This window comes from Macrotis lagotis, chromosome 6 (assembly GCF_037893015.1).
Source record: "Macrotis lagotis isolate mMagLag1 chromosome 6, bilby.v1.9.chrom.fasta, whole genome shotgun sequence".
Taxonomy (NCBI): Eukaryota; Metazoa; Chordata; class Mammalia; order Peramelemorphia; family Peramelidae; genus Macrotis; species Macrotis lagotis.
In genome coordinates, this window is record NC_133663.1 from 196,540,429 (window position 1) to 196,558,659 (window position 18,231).

The window sequence follows — 18,231 nt, forward strand, 5'->3', positions numbered from 1 at the left end:
TATGAGTAGGCTGCAATACATTGGCAATGAAGAATTATGCAAGGGAGATGTCATTAAGCAAATGTACGACCAGAAAAGGTAGGTTGGTGATTTATCAGAAACGAATGGTTAACTTGTCTAATTGGTATCCTTCCAATTTCAAGAGATCCAGAAAAGGCTCAGAACCCAGCATGATTATAGAAAATGTATGGGAGGATTTACAAGAGTTACAGAGGATGAAAAAAGCATAGATGAGTTGTGATCTGCCATGTTGAAGAAAACACCTATATTGATGATAACAGATCTATACAAGTACTGTTGTATAATACCTCTTGAATACTGATTATTGATTTGTCCTTTAGAAAGACTCTTGATATCCTATGTTGCCCCTCAAAGGAAAAAAACAACACTTATAAACATTAGGAAGAGAGTGTTGTTATTTATTAATGATAGATATATAGTACAATGCATAAGAAGAATAGAGGAAACTTGTTTCAACAAAGAATTTTATTTTAATGTCTTGAACTGATTGATACATATATACTCCTTTGATCGACATGAATATCTCGTTCCAAAACAATCTATGTTATAGAGAAAGGTGATTGATTCATAATGACAACTAAAAGTTAGGAAATCTGACTAAATGGGAAGTGATATTTTTTAGACCACATCTTTTTCAAAATAACTCTTCTTTTAATGAATGGGTCTCATAAAAGCTTAATTAAGTAATGAACTTTGGAATTCAGCATACCAGCGCCCTTTTTTTTAGCATACTAACCTATGCATTGACAATTCTGACTTTGCTAGTTAGATAAAACCTTACCCTTAGCAAGAAAAACCCTAATTACTAGTGCAACAAATACATCTTTTCCTGACTTGATATCTTGGTATTTGGAGCCTTTCACAACTTATAATACAGATATTGCATTGATCTTGAATTCTATAAATTTTTATTTTTATACCTCCTCTAATAATACTTTATTGTGGCACCTTCAGCAAATCTAAGCTTTTGATCTATCACTAAAATTAAGGCAATATCATTTTCCTATCTCTTTGGGATAAGTGTTCATTTTAGCAGTATTAAAGACTGACCTGAACATGAGAGGTTTATATACAACCATAATTCATTCACTATATTTTAAGGTTTAATTTTCTGAGTAAAGTGAAAGAATTCAATTAAACATCTAATATTAAAGCTGATGAATTTGTTATGAAAAAAAGTAAAGGACACTCAAAACTCTTAAGTTTGTGCTTAAAAGTTGATTCCTTATAATGCAGACTGTATGTTTCCACAGAAGCAATGTTATATATGGTGGTCAGATTCCCAGGCTAAAAGCCCATCTGACCCACAGAGAACTCAAGATGTATGAGATCATAGGATTTGTGTTATATCTAATCATTGTATTTAGAATCTGAAGAGACAAAAAATACCAATGGACAACCATTTTCAGCTAGATGAGACCATAGAGGTTACTCAATTAATTCCCATTTGAGGTAAGGAAATTGTGGCCCAGAAAAAGGAAGTTGAGTGTCCAAGGTCACCCTGCCAAGTCAGAGGCAGACAGAGCTAGAACGCAGGTCTCTAGCTTCATAATTTGAGGAATTTTTTCCACTAAGGCACAGCTAACTACTATGAGTGATACTGCTTTGTACAAATGAATTCAAAATTCTAAATCAGGAGACAGGAATTATATCTTCCCTGTCTCTTGAAAGTTCTGACACTCCTTCCCTATACTCTCACTATCTGCCAAAGAGCAAGAAAAGGATTCTATCAGCTCTAAGCTGTAGATGCAGCTGAGGCAGAAGTTTTCATCCCTGAGGCATAGCTAGCTTCCAGGAATAAGGTGAAAGTTCTACTGAACTATCTTACTCAAATCTCATCTAGAATACTACCATTGGACTGTCACAGTTTAAAAAGTACACTGACAAGAGTGTTCTGAAAGGGACAATCAGGTTGATGAAGGGTCTGGCATCTATGTTATAAGAAGATTAGTTGAAGAACATGGACATATTTAGCCAAGAGAAAAGAATCAGGAGAGACATTAATAACTGTCTTCAAATATTTGAAGGGCTATCATGAAAAAGGGATTAGATTTTTTTCTGTTTGGCCCAAGCAGGCAGAGCTAGGAAGAATGTGTAGTAGTTGACTAAGAATCTATGCTTATTCTCCCTCTCTAACAATTAGAAATGTATCAAAGTAGAACGGGCTGGTTCTAGTGATTTGTTTCCCTTCCGCTTAAGTTTTCAGAAATGACCATTTAGCTGAAATTTCTTTTGGGATTGAATTGTATTAGCTGGCTTCTGAGGTCTCTTACAATTCTGCATTTCTGTTATTCTGTGGTTTTGTGGTTTATAGAAGGCTTGATGGGTAGAGATGAAGGCTCTGGGTGAGGCATAGGAAGGGAAAGTTGTATAAATAGGATAGGGCACCCAGGAATTTAGGAGTTAGGAGCTAGAGGTGTATAATCCTCAGAAAAACTTTTTGGTCCCAGACTTGATGTCTAAGCATCTCTATTTGTTTCTTCTCATTGAATTCAAGGAGTTGCTTTTCAACTGCTTTGAGTACGGTTTTTTCTCTTGTTCTCCTTCTTCCTTGGAATAAGTAATCTCCATTTCTTTGCTATTCTCCTGTCTCCGAAAACATACACACATGATTCTGAAGGTTTGCTGAAGGTGTTTATGCCAAAAACAATGGAAAACAAACAATCAAAGGGTCCTCAATGCTTCTCTTTCCAATACCCCTATTGGTAGGGGTAGGAAAAGTGCAGGAAAAGTTTCACTTAAACAGTTAGTTGCCAAAGACCACACAAAGGAATCAGATAAGATTCACCCTTTTTTCAAGGGAAAAATCAACTTAGGAAGACTTGAAAAGCTTATCAAAAAGAGAGTGGAAACTCTGGAATGAAGGGAGGGTTGAAAAATCAGTTAGGACCCAAAGAAGTTAATGGAGAATCATAAGGAAGGAAGCCTCAGAGGTTTCATCCTCACATCTTTACATTGATCAGGTCCTGGGATCAAACTGATAAAACAAGAAACTGGATACAGAAGTTCAAATCCCATCTGAAATTAACTACCATAAGGAAGAAGAGAATGGAAATGCCAATGCAAATAAGAAGAACCTGTCAGGCCGTTCAATCAAGGAAGTCATCCTGGGATGATCATTTTATTTAGTATGGCACAGAACCATAACTAGCATTTCCAGAAAAGAGTAGGAAATATACCCTCAAATTGCATTTCTTTGGAAATCTAGAGGAAAGATTGAACAATATGTTATAAATAGCTATTGGTGCAGGAAGGAGAAGGGAGAAAAGAAAGAGAGATAGACAGACTGACAGACAGACATTCAAACAGATAGAGATAGAAAAAACAGAGATACTGTGAGGCCACAGCTTTGGAGGTCACTAGGAGAAAAAAAGTAGTGAAGAGCTACACCATGGAAGGTGCAAGAAGATCATTTGGTACCTTCTTATTTTAACTAGTTAATTATTGGTATTATCTTGCAAAAACGGTTGTTTTTACCATAATTGAAGGAGTGCAATTAATGTCCTCTAAATTTTGGTAACCTGAGCAAAAATCTCATTCGCTATACTTTACTTATTGTTCTGGTGTACTCTCCAAACTCAATAATTTAAATCTTGTTATTTAAAAATGTTTAAATTCCCATATTAAACTAAGATTTGGACCAAAGTAACCCTTGGTGGGGGGGAAAGGAATTTTTTAAAATAAACTAATATTGTAAACACAAATTTAAGACACCTTATTGTACAAACTATTTCTGAGTATTTGTTAAGTATTCATTTAGATAGAAACTGGTATATTAACTAGAAACATTTTATTCCTTAAAGTAGACCCTCTAACACTCTCCTCTGACAATATTTTATTGCTCCAGTTTAAATTACTTTCTGTACTTTAAAATAACAAAGCTCTATCATTTAAAAAATATTCCTCAGACTTTTCATGAATTCAGGCTGGGACTCGCTATCCTATAGTAAGATTTATCATTTGTAAATGCCATGTCAAAATGAGAAATCATTAACAATTACAGTCACAACCTTCATTGTGCCTGGAATTCAATTAAATTTAACATTTGAATTATTTTGCTGCAGAAATGAAAAATCCATGAAAAAAAAAAGAGTCAGTGAAATAAGAGGTGGTCTATTAAAGAATCTGTCAATTACAAAAATCTATTATTTAGAATGTCCATATAGCTACAGAACAATGATAGCTTATATGCCTATAAAAGGACACAAGTCAGATAAGAATTATCTTTTCTGAATTTATGAATCATCAAGAAAAGATGAAATAATCTGCATAGTTTTATGCAAAAATGCATTTTTTGTGATCTACTTGTGAATACTGAGCATTTTTTTGTGTGCTGAATATGGTCTTTATTTTGTTTATTTTGGCCAAGACCTAGGATTTCATTAATGCAAGTTGCAAGAAAAACTCTGTTGTTGTTGATCATTTATTTCAGTTGTATCAAACTCTCTGTGATACTATTTGAGGTTTTCTTGACAAAGATAATAGAATCATTTGCCATTTCCTTCTCCAGCTCATTTAATAGATGAGGAACCAAGGCAAACAGGGTTAAATGACTTGCCCAGGGTCATATAACTAGAAAATATCTGAGGATAGATTTGAGCTCACAAAGATGACTGTTCTCCTGACTTCAGGCTCTGCATTCCATCCACTGAGTCACCTACCTGTCTTGAAGAGTTTCCTGAGCCATGGAGGGATTAAATGGACACATCACCAATTTGTATCAGAGGCAAGGACTTGCATCTAACCTGAGGCTGGGTTCCACTCTCTGCTATGCTATGCTTCATTTCAGATAGGTATAGCAGCAACTTGGCAACCCAACACAACCATTCACTCACCATTAAAATAAAAATGGTGAACTATAATTTATTATATATACATAGTTATGGAAAACAGAACTCTTAATAAAAAAAAATCCTAGGGTATAAGAAGAAAAATGAATGATATCAAACAACTAACATTCCCAATGAACCTTATAGATGTTTAGTTTCATAATGTTAAATAATCCATTTAAATGAATGAATTGCCTAGATATCTTTCAGACAAAATTTAAAGTAATCTAGAAACTAAAGTTCAATATTAAGCAAAGTGAACTATTATCACAGTGAATATCCAGCTTTCATTGGTAATGAAATGCAAAATCATAAGAGGTTAGAGTTGGGAGAGAATGTCATAGGAATTTTAAAAAAAGATAAAAAAAATCCAACAGTCTAGGAAATCTGGTATGCTCTGATTCATTCTTGCCTACAGTGATAGTTGGAATCCTAATTTTGACCAAGTTGACAATGTCAACTGGCATTTCCACTTATTGAATAAAGCAAACTCTTTAATCATTCCTTACAGAATATGGACAAACTTCATTTTCTAATCAACAAAAACATGGTGATTTTTTACATTTGATATTGAAATTCCAAATCCAATATAAACATAACTTGGGTAGTGCAACAAATGCAAAATGTGCTTAAGTATTTAATAAATTAATGTGATTCTATACATTTTTATTCAAGATTTAATAAATATAAATTAATAATCCCCCTCCCTCACCCAGTTAGTTACTATTGTCCAGTCTCACTACAAAGCATAATCTAAGCTAAAAGAAAAAGTCATCTCAAACAGCCAGGGGCAATCCTGCAATTACCAAAGCTCTACTAATATGAAATACACAAATCTGCAAGATCTAAAGAAAGCCATCTCAATGTGGCATCTTTGAATGAATACTTCCAGAATAAAAAAAAAATCAAATTTATACCTGTTTTCAGTTAGAAAATACCTCAGAATGAGTCCTCAGCATGATGTGAGAAGAGGCCTGTATGTAATACAAGCTCTTGTTTACAACAACATCCAAAGAACAGTCAAATTGTAATTGTTTCACTAGAATTTTGTTGTCTTATAATGCTTGAAATGAATGAGTCATTAGCTGAGGTTTGGCAGTCTTTTCATTATGCAGATATTCTGTTATAATGATAGTTGCATAAAGGTAAGTGTTAATTCCCATATGATCACCAAAAACAACTGCTAAACAAACAAACAAAAAAAGGCAAGCTTTGATGACTATCTCTTACTTGCTTTGTTTCAAAGGGGAAAAAAATAATATTTATATTAATTCAATTCAATTAAATAGATATTTACTATGTGCAAGGCACTGATTTTTTTCAAATTACAGATCAAATTACAGATTAAAACACTTGATGTTTGCCCTTTCTTTGTAAAAATAAACTTACAAATGACACACAAGTTTATCATATGAAGATCCATAAGTGAAAGTAGAATTTTGTCTTCTTTTAAGAAGTTATAAAGATTTCCCTTTTACCTCCTTGCAAAATGTGAAAATCGTGAAGTCAAAAAACTCAGGAAACTTTCTCACTTTTTATACATTTTAAATTATGGCTTTACCTATACTAATCTGAAAACCATAACTAACTCTTGGCTTTGTTAAAATATATCACAAATATCTTAAACTCAATACGCCTTCATCAAAAATCTATAAATCATCTCTATTTTTTCTCTTTGCCCAAAAATCTATAAATACCTATTCTATGTTTAAAGTTCTGGTGGGATTTTTTTTCATGTTGGTTTTTAGATAGGGATTTTTGGTTTTTATTTTTGGCACAAAGTCCAAAGTGGTTTAAAACCTATTTTTTACATAACCTGAGTATCTAACAAGGCATCTCTAAAGGTTCTAAAACAAAGTGTGGTCCTGCCAGATATATTTGTTCTGGGTTGGTCACATTGCCTTCAGTCCTATACCCAATGATGTTCCAGGGATTCAGAGTCCAACACATGAGAAATAATGAAGGTTTCCATAAGCCAATTAAAGGTGAAAATCTTGGCTTAAACCTTCTAATTACTCAATTAAATCATACCCGTTTTCACATTTTTTTCTCACTAATACAAGTCAGGTCTTTCTAGCCCTTCCAGTTTTTACCTATATGCCATCTGTGGAGTGTTTGTCAGAATTTCATATATACACATATGTGTGTATATTTAAATAGTATAAATCTTAGTACCAATCAAGTATTAAAGGGGTATTATTTAGTGGAAAAAAGGGAAGGCCAAGACAAAATGAGATTACAGAGAACAATCAATAAAATAGCAATTAGATATACTTAAATTTCACATATATTTAAATTTATGCTACACCATAAACTACTCATGTATCTAGGGTTCAATTTAGATGGAAAAATGTTATAATTTCATTTGCTTTTTATGTAACCATTTCTAGTCTGGTACTTTTTGTTTTTGTCTTTTTAAAGTAGGTATAGCAGATTATTTTAAATTCTCATGTGAAAGTGTCTCTTGGGTAAATCTACAATGAGAATTCTATCATTGTTTTAAAATTGTGGAACCTAGCATACCACCTTTGATCCTTCTCAGCTTGAAGCTAATGACCTGGATTCATTGTCCTAAACTCCCCAAAAGGAAAATTCTACTTGAAGAGGTGGTAGTTAAGGTGGGCATGGATCCAGAACTGCCTGTATCCTCCCTAATATTGCACAGTATAAGTTATCAACCGATACAATGTAAACACATGGAACTCCAAGATGCCCTATTGCTCCCCACACTGCTTACAAGTGGTGTGGATGGAACTTCATACAGAGTTGCAGTTAGGTAAGTCTGCAACCTACCATGTGTCAGTTCTCACCTACACTGCCCAGTAAGTCCGTTGCACCAGGTAAACAAGAAGTGGAGATTCCGTTTTCACATCGCAGCTAAATATAAGATAGAGAGAACAAATTACTCATTAATATGTGGGGGTGGGGCCACATGGCCCTAAGGCCACCTGATGACAGCCAGGTCACTTCTTTGTCTTTATAGTTTTTCTGATGATTTTCCTGTTTGAAACATATGATGCTGTAGCTGAATACTTTGTTCTGAAAAATCCTCTTGGCTGCCCCATTGCGGTATGGGAAACACCCCCAAACTCTGCCGATAGACTTGTAATCCTTCAGAAAAACAGCCCCATATTTGCCTTCTCTTTCAAGAAAAAGCTCCATGTATTTTTTTTAATTGGGGTGGTATTTTTTTCATTTAGCCATTGGTTATAGATAAAAAGAAAGTTTAATAAATAAAAGCTTGAATGAGGCATAGATATATGTGTTTTCAGCATCAATAGTGTTTGCTAAAATATTTTAGTTCTGTTATTCAATCCCAGAACCAGTAAAGGCACACTTTTATTTTTTTCAAGCCTGGAAAGAATGCAATTGCTAGAAGCTAATCATAAAAGATGCTTTATGTTTTTTTTCTTTGTTTTGTTTTCTTCCTTCTGGGCTTTTAATTTCATCCTATTAAAGCGATGGTTTGGCCCTGCCTCCCACAGAAAATATTTAGATCCATAGTGAGTTTAAAATGGATTCAATTGTTCTGTCAGATTTCAGGATAATAAGCTACAGATGTGTTAGGCAAGTTACCCCCCCAGTCCTGTTTTGGCTGTTTCCACTAAGGGTTATCACTTCCATATCTGTTTTTCTGGTTTCCAGGCTCTGAGGCCCGCCTGACTAGCCTGGGGGGAGGCACCGGTCTTCTGCCTTCAGTCAAACCTTCTTCTCTCACTGTGCCAAATTTGGCTTTGGAGAGCAAAGGCTGCCGGAGCACACCTGGCGCCTGAGCTTGGTCTGCTGAGCGGGGGGCCGCTGAAGCGACGGAGGACTGCCCTCTACCGGCTTCTCCCTGAACTTCATTTTTCCATTCCATGCGGTATTGCTGCTGGGCCTTCTGATGCTGGTCCATCAAGAAGCGTCTTGCCCTTGGTTGCAGATTGAGCACTGTGGTCCCAGTGTCTGGATCAGAGTCACTGCTGTTGCCATCTATCATGGGAGCAAAGGAAGGAAGGTCAGACTTGGAACTTGATTAACGTGCCATAGAGCAAGATTATAACTGAATCTGGACATTTGCTTCATACATACAAATACATATACACATATATATACATATATATGTATGTGCATATGTAAATGTCCACATGGGTATGCACACACACACACCTGTATGTCTTTGTACATATGCTTATTAAATTGTATATAATCTTCATAAGAATCTAATGATACAGGTGCTATTATAAAACCCACCTTGCATATATGAAGAAGCTGAAGCTGAGGGTTGATGTGACTTGTTTGGGATCGCATAGCTAGTCAGAGTTTGGAGCAGGATTTGAATTCAGGTTTTCCTGATTCTCAATTTAGTCAGCTGTACCACCTAGCTTACTCAGTATTCTTAAGTTCATGTGGTTATATCTTCTATCCTATACATGCCAAATAGGGAAATGCAACTCTGAGGAGTTTGTGTACATACACACATACACACACATGCATGCATGCATGCATCTGTATACACATATGTTTGTGTGTGATGTATATATGTGTATCTGTGTATAGATATACATGTGTGTATGGTTCTGCTTAGGCACACCATGTACCTATGAGTAGCCATACAAAAATGAAAATATGCATGCATATGTGTTTGTATTTTGTCTCCCAAGAAGCCCCAAACTCAAATTTTGATATAAACTTTATTGCTGTATAGTTTGTATAGAAAAATATATACATAAATGTAAACACATACATGTGTATACATATAAACACATATATGTATTTATAAACCACCCAACAATAAAATGGATCTCAGAATTCAGTTTGGGGGCATCTTGGAAATCAGAACAGCAAGTATCAAGAGGCTGAACAATGGTGAAGAAATGTGGACAAAATTGAATGATAAATAATCTCTATAGGGACAGCAAGTCATCCACTATAGCTGTCTGTCGAGATTTGTGAAGGGAATAAGATATCTCATAATACCTCCATTTGCAAAATTAAAAGAATGATATTGATGTGAATCAAATCTTAAACTGAAGTTATGAGAATTGTATGGGAAATGCAAAGGCAAACACCAGATGATTATATCTCAGTGTCTGGTCATAAACTTTCATAGTGCTGATTTGTCCATTCTCCTGGATGATGGCATAGAGAATAATTCACTATATTTGGAGTCAGGAAGGCTTGAGTTCTCCTACCTCAAGTGCTTACTAGCTATATGACCTTTGGCAATTCAATTTTCTCATCATTCAAAATATGCCAATATTCACCAGTTCTGTGTTAAGTGTGATAATATCATAAAAATTCGTTCAAGGAGCTCACAATCTGAGGGAGAAAACATGCCAACAACTGTATGCAAACAAGATAAAACTGGAGATAATCAACAGAGGGAGAGCATCTTTCCAATGAGTATATCACCTACCTCACAGGGTTGTCATAAGGATCCAATGAGACAATATATGCATAATCTCAAAGTGCTATTAACTATTATTTTGCTGATTCCTTTAACCTGAATTTCTTTCCTTGATCAACTCTCTTAGTTTTTCCAGTCTTTATATAAATAAAGAAACTGGGTTACTATCTCTCTCCACTTTTCAACAGCATTGGAATACTGTCCCATTTCTCTTTGGAGTGGAAAAGGATGTCTTTGGGGGAACTGCATTTACTAGGAATATCATCAGTCTACAAAGTGAGAGAAATCTATTGGTTCAGACTGAACAAATACTCCAGCTTGTAAAATGCATTGTTGGCTTTCTTAAAACTATATTGGTTTTTCAGAATAACTGTTAAGATGATAAATATTTATTCTTTTGCAAATTTTCCACATTCATTATCTTTTCATTGACTAAAGGATAACAGTGTTTCCCACCATCTCATTAATGGAATCTTGTGGAAATTAACTTATTTAATTATTTGTAGACTGTATTGTGATAATCACATTATTAATAAATGGCAGTGACTAGATTTATGAAATGTTTGATTTATGAATTAGGAGTTGAACTAATTTAGATGATGTAAGAAGGAAAAAGAAAACAAGCCAAACAAACTTCCTAATAATGATTTATCCAAATATGGAAAAGAAGGCCTCTAGAAATAATGGAGTTCCCTCTCTTGGGAAGCCTTCAAATAAATTTTGGACAACTAATTCTCAGTTACATTGTAGAAGCTAATGTTTTGAAGACAGCTAGGGAATGGGAGCATTCCAAGTATAGAGGCAAACTGTGTAAAGAAAAGGAGATGTTAGGCAATGAGATCTTATCCTGATATACTTGTAGATATTTTGGATTTCTTTATCTGAGTACTGATGTATCTCCCTCTTGACCTTGAGAGCAGATAATGTTTAATGTTTTTTTCTATATCTCCAGCATCTACAATGCCTCAGAGTAGAAACTTAATAAATACTTGTTGAAACATACCAAAGAGGAGAGAAAAATGGTGGTGGGGGGAATGGGATAAATTAAATGGCCACTAATGTCCCTTCCAATTCAAGAATTTCATGATTGTGTGAACCTTAATGAGAAATGACAATTTGGGCTATTCTCTCTTAATTACAATACTAATTAAATTAATTAATTCATTACCTGCTTTAGATACATTATGTCTCCTTTTTAACATCTCTGGAAGTTTAGTGTTCTTAGGTAGTGACAAATACCGGGACGTTGAAGTAGATGCCTGTATACAGATTTAAAAAAAAAACCAACATGAAAATCCCATTTTATTTTGTATATAATTGCATCTTTCAGGTTAATAATTCATAATTTCACTCCGTAAGCTGAATCAGTGTTCAAAATTCAAATTCTAGTCCTTAAACTCTAAATCACATACTACTTTAATATTCCAAGAATAACTCGTATTTGAAATATCTGACCATCACCCAAGATAGAATGGAGATTAGCACTATAAAATAGTTGTGAAATCATGAGAACACCAGAAAAAAATCTGTGATTGTGTATATGTGTCTGTCCACATTTGTATAAAGAGCAAATGTTCTATATTTTCTTAAAGAAAAACAACTGAAACATTTGATTCACAAAAATTATAAATATAGTTGTTTTGTTTTTAAGGAATGTAAAAGAGATATATTGCTTGCCTTTCAGCAAAAGGAAGAGGAATTGAAGGGAGGGAGAGAAACTATAACTCAAAATTTAAAATGAATGTTAAAAAGTGTACAGCACATTAAAAAAAAAAGAAATCGTGATTTAGTTCTAAAAAAGCTCAGTTTTGATAGTTAAATGAAAGTGATGGCATAATATTTTTGTTGTTGTTTTGTTTTGAACCTATGATTTCATCAGTGTTATTCATACCCAGTGAAGAAGCTTCCTCTATTAATGCCAAACAAGAACTGTTCTGCAATTTAAGTCTTAGAAAGTTGCCCACAATCAGAGCATTACAGTAGCAAAATAATTCATATTCCAAATATCAGAACCATTAGTTCCTTTTAAAATTTTAGTACCTGTTCCAGAATTCTAGCTACTTTGACTAGATCCATTGGACTATATTTTTAACTTCAAAAAAATTTCTTATATTATCTACTATAAATACCATTACAATTTTTCTCATTTAAAGAAAAAATTATTCCTGTTCTTAAACCTTGCAATATTTATTTTACTGGTTCCTATTTGAATATGTTGTTTCTATTCTATTTAATTTTTTTAATAATATTTTTTCAATTACCTGTAAAGACAAATTTTAACCTTCATTTAAAAAAAAATTGAGATTCAAATTTTCTCCCTCCCTCAATCTCAGCTTTTCTCTGAAGAGGGTAAGCAATTTGATTCAGGTTATATATATATATATGCAATCATGTAAACCATTAGTCATTCTGTGAAAGAATCCTTTCTTTTTAAAAAACAAATTAGGTTTGTAACCACTCTACTATGTAACTTTACAAAGGACATTTTAAAAGAAACTTTCCTTGTGAGAAATATATTGAAAAACTAAAGGTGAAAGCTGTCCAAGTCTTTTTATTTTCATGAATTAGCAAAACTAATGATATGCAATAGGAGTTTGTTCCTCATTCACTACCAGAAAAACTTTCTTTGAAGTTCTGGGCTCAAATGATTTTATGATTAATTCTTAAGATACAAAGTTAAGTTACCCGTCTTTCCCAGTTCAAACTGTTGTCTTTCCTTATGCTTTCTCTCAGGCTATGCCGACGTCGGATCAGAATCTCTTTGGCTTGCCTTTCACTTGTATCTGTGGTCAGATTGTGTCTATTGTAGGAGAGAGTCTGAAAGAGAAGCAAATAGGGGATATTTAACAAAAACACTGGCTGATCAGGCCTGAGAAAAGCCAGAAGTATATCTCAAATATCCCTGGTTTTTAAAGAGTATTCAAAGTCTCAATGAAACAAAGAGTACTTTTATAATAGTCATGTATCTGTTAATTTTTCTATAATTTGGTCTTCTTTTCTATAAACTAATTATTTTTGCAAAGGAAAAAAGCAGCTTAAGTAAAAACCAGTCTATTTTAAAAGATTAACACGTTCTTCTCAAGAAACCTTGGAGAATATGTTTAAAAGTATTATTAACAGTGGACTTAGGGAAAAAAATCTTTTTATCTCCTGGAAGTCATGCATTTTTTAATATTTCTGTTAGACAGTTGAACCTGTACCATTTTAGCCACAGGGGGGTGCCATGGTCTTTTGATTATATCTCCTACTCAGCTGTTTCAGGGTCTATTTTCAACTTCTATGGAAGAAATCCTGTCATTTCTACCTCCACTCAGAATAAAAAAATCAATAGAGTCTTAAAATGGGGCTATAGAAGTATAATGCCCATAATTAAGATCTTTCAGAACTCTCCAACTATTTTCTGTCTTTTTTTTTTGCTTAGAGTTAACATTTTTTAATATCATTTTATGTTACTCAGATAAGTTTGTTATGTAAAAGATAGGAGTTTCCTAAAATGAATTACAATTACTGGTTTTTCATTTCTTCAGATATAAAGGATTTAATAAGATCTTTGAGGTCATCTAGTCCCTGATGTTTCAGTTGAGAAAACTGACTTGTCCTAGGGTTATCCGGGTAATAAGTCAAAGGGTCAGAATTTGACCTCAGGTTCTCTGATCCCAAATCTAGTATTTTTTCTATTGTGCCACGGGAAAGAGTAAGCGGGGGCAACAAAGAATGAATAGACATGGCAGAGTCTGCTCCTGTGTACTTCTTAAACAGAGGCTCTCTTTTGCCTCCTTTTTCACCCCTAGCATTTAGCATAGCATCTGGCACATAGTAAGTGATTAATACATGTTTGTTGATTGATTTTCTATGTATATAGCTTTGTCCTTCTTACAAATTATAAGTTCTTTTAAGTCAAAGACTGTGCCATTTTTTATTTTTGTATCCCTAATACCTAGCATATTTTTCATCAGTTGTAAGAATCAATGAATGAATAGATATTACTTGAATTAAGCAGAATTCATTGATAATGCATATTAACAGACTGAAAAAGCCAAGCAAAAGAACTGTAGACTTCATATAGATAACCACTATAGATTTTTAACAGCAAGGTGACATGAAGGGAGTAGGACTTTAGAAATATTTGTCTGATAGCTACATTAGAGGCGATAATAATAAAAGTAAAAACAGTAATAATAATAATAAACATAGTTGATATTTATACCATTCTTTAGTTTCATGCACCAGAATATCTCACTTTTGTATTTCTATCACTGATGTCTGGTAGTAGTAAACAACAGGTCTATGATAAGCTTTAGTTTGTCCAATGTCATGTTGTAGAAAAAGGTGGGGAAATGACCACAAGCTCTGTCATTATACAGAAGCACTGAATTTTACTTGGAAGTTGCCAGGGCACAGGCTCAGTGGTCCTGGGGGTTATACTCCAGCCAGAGGAGACACGGCAGCCAACTATTTATCATCCCTTCCTCATTATAAGAATATATTTAATATAAGCTTATTAATTGATTTTAGGGTTTAAAAAGTGAATCATACATATGTATAATATATGTACATATGCACACAAATACATATACATAAATACATATTGATCCTCACAACAACTCTATGGTAGCAGGTTTTGCAAAGATAATTAAAGTCATTTCAAAGAGGAGGAAATTGAGGCTTAGAGGGAGTGAATTCCTTCCCCAAGGGAATTGATCCTGATATATGGAGAGACTGGTAGGAGACTATTGAAAGTGCCTAAGGCACAACTGCCAACCTGAGTGGAGTTACAGGAGAAGGGGATATGGGAGCAATTTTGAAGGGAGAACTAATGGAACTTTGAATAATGTTTGTCCTTCATTTTCAAAGAAGACCATGACATCAGGAAGATGATACCATGATAAGCAAGTGGATTGGATTTGAGTGAGGAAGATACTGTGCTAAGTTCACCAGTCTTGCTTTCTTCTCCAGAGATATCTGGATCCAGTCGCCAGATATGAATCAGGATGACTAGAGATGGCCCTGGATGCGAGGTAATCAGGGTTAAGTGACTTGCCCAAGATCTCACAGCTACTAAGAGTCAAATGTCTGAGACTAGATTTGAACTCCAGTCCTCCTAACTCCAAGGTCAGTGCTCTATCCACTTCAGCACCCAGCTATCCTAAATAACTATCAGATATACAGGAAAGGCATTAAGTTCTGATACTGAAGGTATGAGAAAATCATGGCATCAATGTCAGAAAAAAAAGGGAAGTTCCAGGGGAAGCCTGGCTAGGGGTATATTGATGAATTGAACTGAATTTGAGGAGATGGTAGGATATCCTATTAAATCTCACCTAACTGATTTTTTTTATTCAAAGATGTAAATGTATTAAAATTCTTACACGCTGTCGAATTTGATAGAGATTCCTTGACAATATTTGTCGTATCTCATCCATTTCACCAGGGGTCAGCTTTCGTATTTTTTCCTCACGATAATCACTGTAAAGGTTTATTAAAAAACATAATGTTTAGCATTTGATAAATATTGGAATGATAAATTCTCATCTTCCAAGTGACAATGACCTGCAAAGAAAATCTTTGAAAACAGAGTATTTCTAAAAACTATTTAATTAAAAATTTTAAAATAGGATAAGGATTTAACAAGAACATTAGATTTTGAGTCATTCTTACTGTGTGAATTTGGACAAATTACTTCACCTTTCTTTATCTTAGCTTCATCACCAGTAAAATGAATAAACTAAAATAGATATCCTAAACCATCCTGTAATTTTTATAATCAAATTAATTATACCTATAGAATTTGGCCTCCTGGAAAAGGGACCCAGTTCAATACAAAATGAAGGGGCTATGTCAGATTCAGAAGTAACTCACACTATGAAAAGTCCTACAAAAGCAAGAGTCTATTTCAGATTCAATCAAGTAAGCTGTAACGTGTCTCTAAGATTGTAATGTGTCTCAAAAACTTATCAAGGAGTCATTATTCTTTGAAAAGAACAAATATTTTTTAAATTGTTACTATATTCAATTATATTTTAACATGTTCAAGATATTATTAATATATATATATAACAGTAGATTCTACATAGCTTAAAACAAGAAATATTTAAGTGTAAGAGTTTATCTGAGTTTATGCAATATTATTTAAGGAAAAAGGGTGTTTGTAATTCAGCAAACATTTACTAAGCACCTTCTGTTTGTGCCAAGGTGTGCTTGATACATGCTGAGATACAAAACTTTAGAAAGATTATTTCTGCCCTTGGAGGGCTTACACTCCAGAGTTTATGCAAATTATATATCACAAAAAAACACATAATTGAGGTCCAAACAAAGCTTATGCTAGGTCCAAGGAAAGAAAAGTCATTAATGAGTGAGTAGATAATAATTATAACAAATTTGTTAAACAATTCAAGTTTTATAATTATCTTCATCAAAATAGCTCTGTAAGAAGGATTCCAAAAAATTATTATCCTCCTTTTATATATATATATATATATATAAAAAAACTGAAGTTCAAAGAAGTTATATGACTTATCCAAGGTCACACAGAGAGCAAATGCAGAGCCAGACTCTATACTAGGTCTCCTGGTCAGGGGCTCTTCCTATTCTAACATATTATCTTTGTTTTTTGTTTTGGTTTTTTTTTTAAAGTTTTTGCAAGGCAAATGGGGTTACACAGCTAAGTAATTACTAAGTGTCTGAGGCCGGATTTGGACTCAGGTACTCCTGACTCCAGGGCCGGTGCTCTATCCACTGCACCAACTAGCCACCCCTGTTTTGTTTTGTTTTTTAATTATACCTCTGTAAGAGGCCATAAAGATCATCCAACTCAAGATCCTTATTTTATATATTATATATTGGAAAACTGAGTGATAAAAAAGGCCACATGATTGACTAAAGAAGATTTCCTAATAGTATTTAAATTTAGCTTTGCAATATTAATAAGATTGCAACAAGCTAGATGGGAAAAAGGATTAAGGAGAATAGACATAGGTGAGCAAAGACATGGCAGTAAGAAGGCACAGGATATGTTTAAGGAGTACATGTAGATTCAGTTTAGTTTTGAAGTATGGAGTAAGTGGAAATGAAAAATATGAAATAAACTTAGAAAGACAGGGCACTACAGAGTCTTGTTCAGTCTAAGTAAACTTTTCCCCATCAGGTTGATTGACTAGAGTATAAAATCCAACATTTTGCCTTCTGATATCCAGGTGAAAGCCCCAGACAACTGTGTCTCTGATAGGAGAAGCAGTGTCAAAGTTCTTCTCTCCCTCAAAAGATGTTTCCTTAGAAAAAGGATGACACTAGATGCTGCAGAACAAAGACATGTCTCAAAAAGTTGAAGTCTTGAAAAAATTACCAAAGAAATAAGAGAACGAGAAATAAGTATTTTAGAAAATAATCATAGAAAATAGTAGCCAGTCTATTTCTAGGAACCAATTTAGTGGAGTAAGCATCCTCCCACTGTCTCCTCTAAGTAACTATAAAATAGTATTTCAGAATAAATCCTGGGACAGCAGAACCAGTAAGCAGACAGGGTGAAATATGGAGGAACCACAGAGAAGTACAGTTCAGGAGAAGAAGGATCTCATCAAGCCAGTAGCAAGTCCCAACTCAGAAATCCAAAGCAGATCTTGAGCCCCAGTGTGGTGGAGCAGGGAAATGCCTACAACAGGACACCCCATATGCCTTAATAGAACCAGAGGAACTAGTAGGGGACCTTAACTTCCCTCTCAAATAAATCCAATAAAAAATAAGTAAGAAAGAAAATAAGAAGCTAAATAGAATATTAGAAAAGTTACATATGATAAATCTTTGGAGAAAATCAAATGGGAAAAGAAAGGAATAAACCCTTTTTTTCTCAGCAGCACAGGGCACATACATAAAAACTGACCATTTAATAGGCCATAAAAATCTCACTATCAAATGTAAAAAGGCAGATTTAATTAAAATTTTAATTTAATTTAATTTAATTAATTAAATTAATTTAATTAAATTAATTTAATT

At 33.9% G+C, this 18,231-nt stretch overlaps 1 protein-coding gene across 1 annotated transcript in view; it reads right to left on the reverse strand.

Annotated features, from left to right (window-relative positions):
* Positions 1 to 398: 398 nt before the first annotated feature.
* The window catches only part of SLC9A2 (solute carrier family 9 member A2), a 143,056-nt gene continuing 125,223 nt past the window's right edge, over positions 399 to 18,231 (reverse strand). The window contains exons 9-12 of the mRNA XM_074192203.1: positions 15,609 to 15,705; positions 12,925 to 13,056; positions 11,408 to 11,498; positions 399 to 8,822 (exon numbers count right to left, since the gene is read on the reverse strand). Of these exons, the coding sequence (XP_074048304.1) occupies positions 8,455 to 8,822; positions 11,408 to 11,498; positions 12,925 to 13,056; positions 15,609 to 15,705 (688 nt within the window). The 3' untranslated portion in view covers positions 399 to 8,454. The remainder of the gene's footprint in view (positions 8,823 to 11,407; positions 11,499 to 12,924; positions 13,057 to 15,608; positions 15,706 to 18,231) is intronic.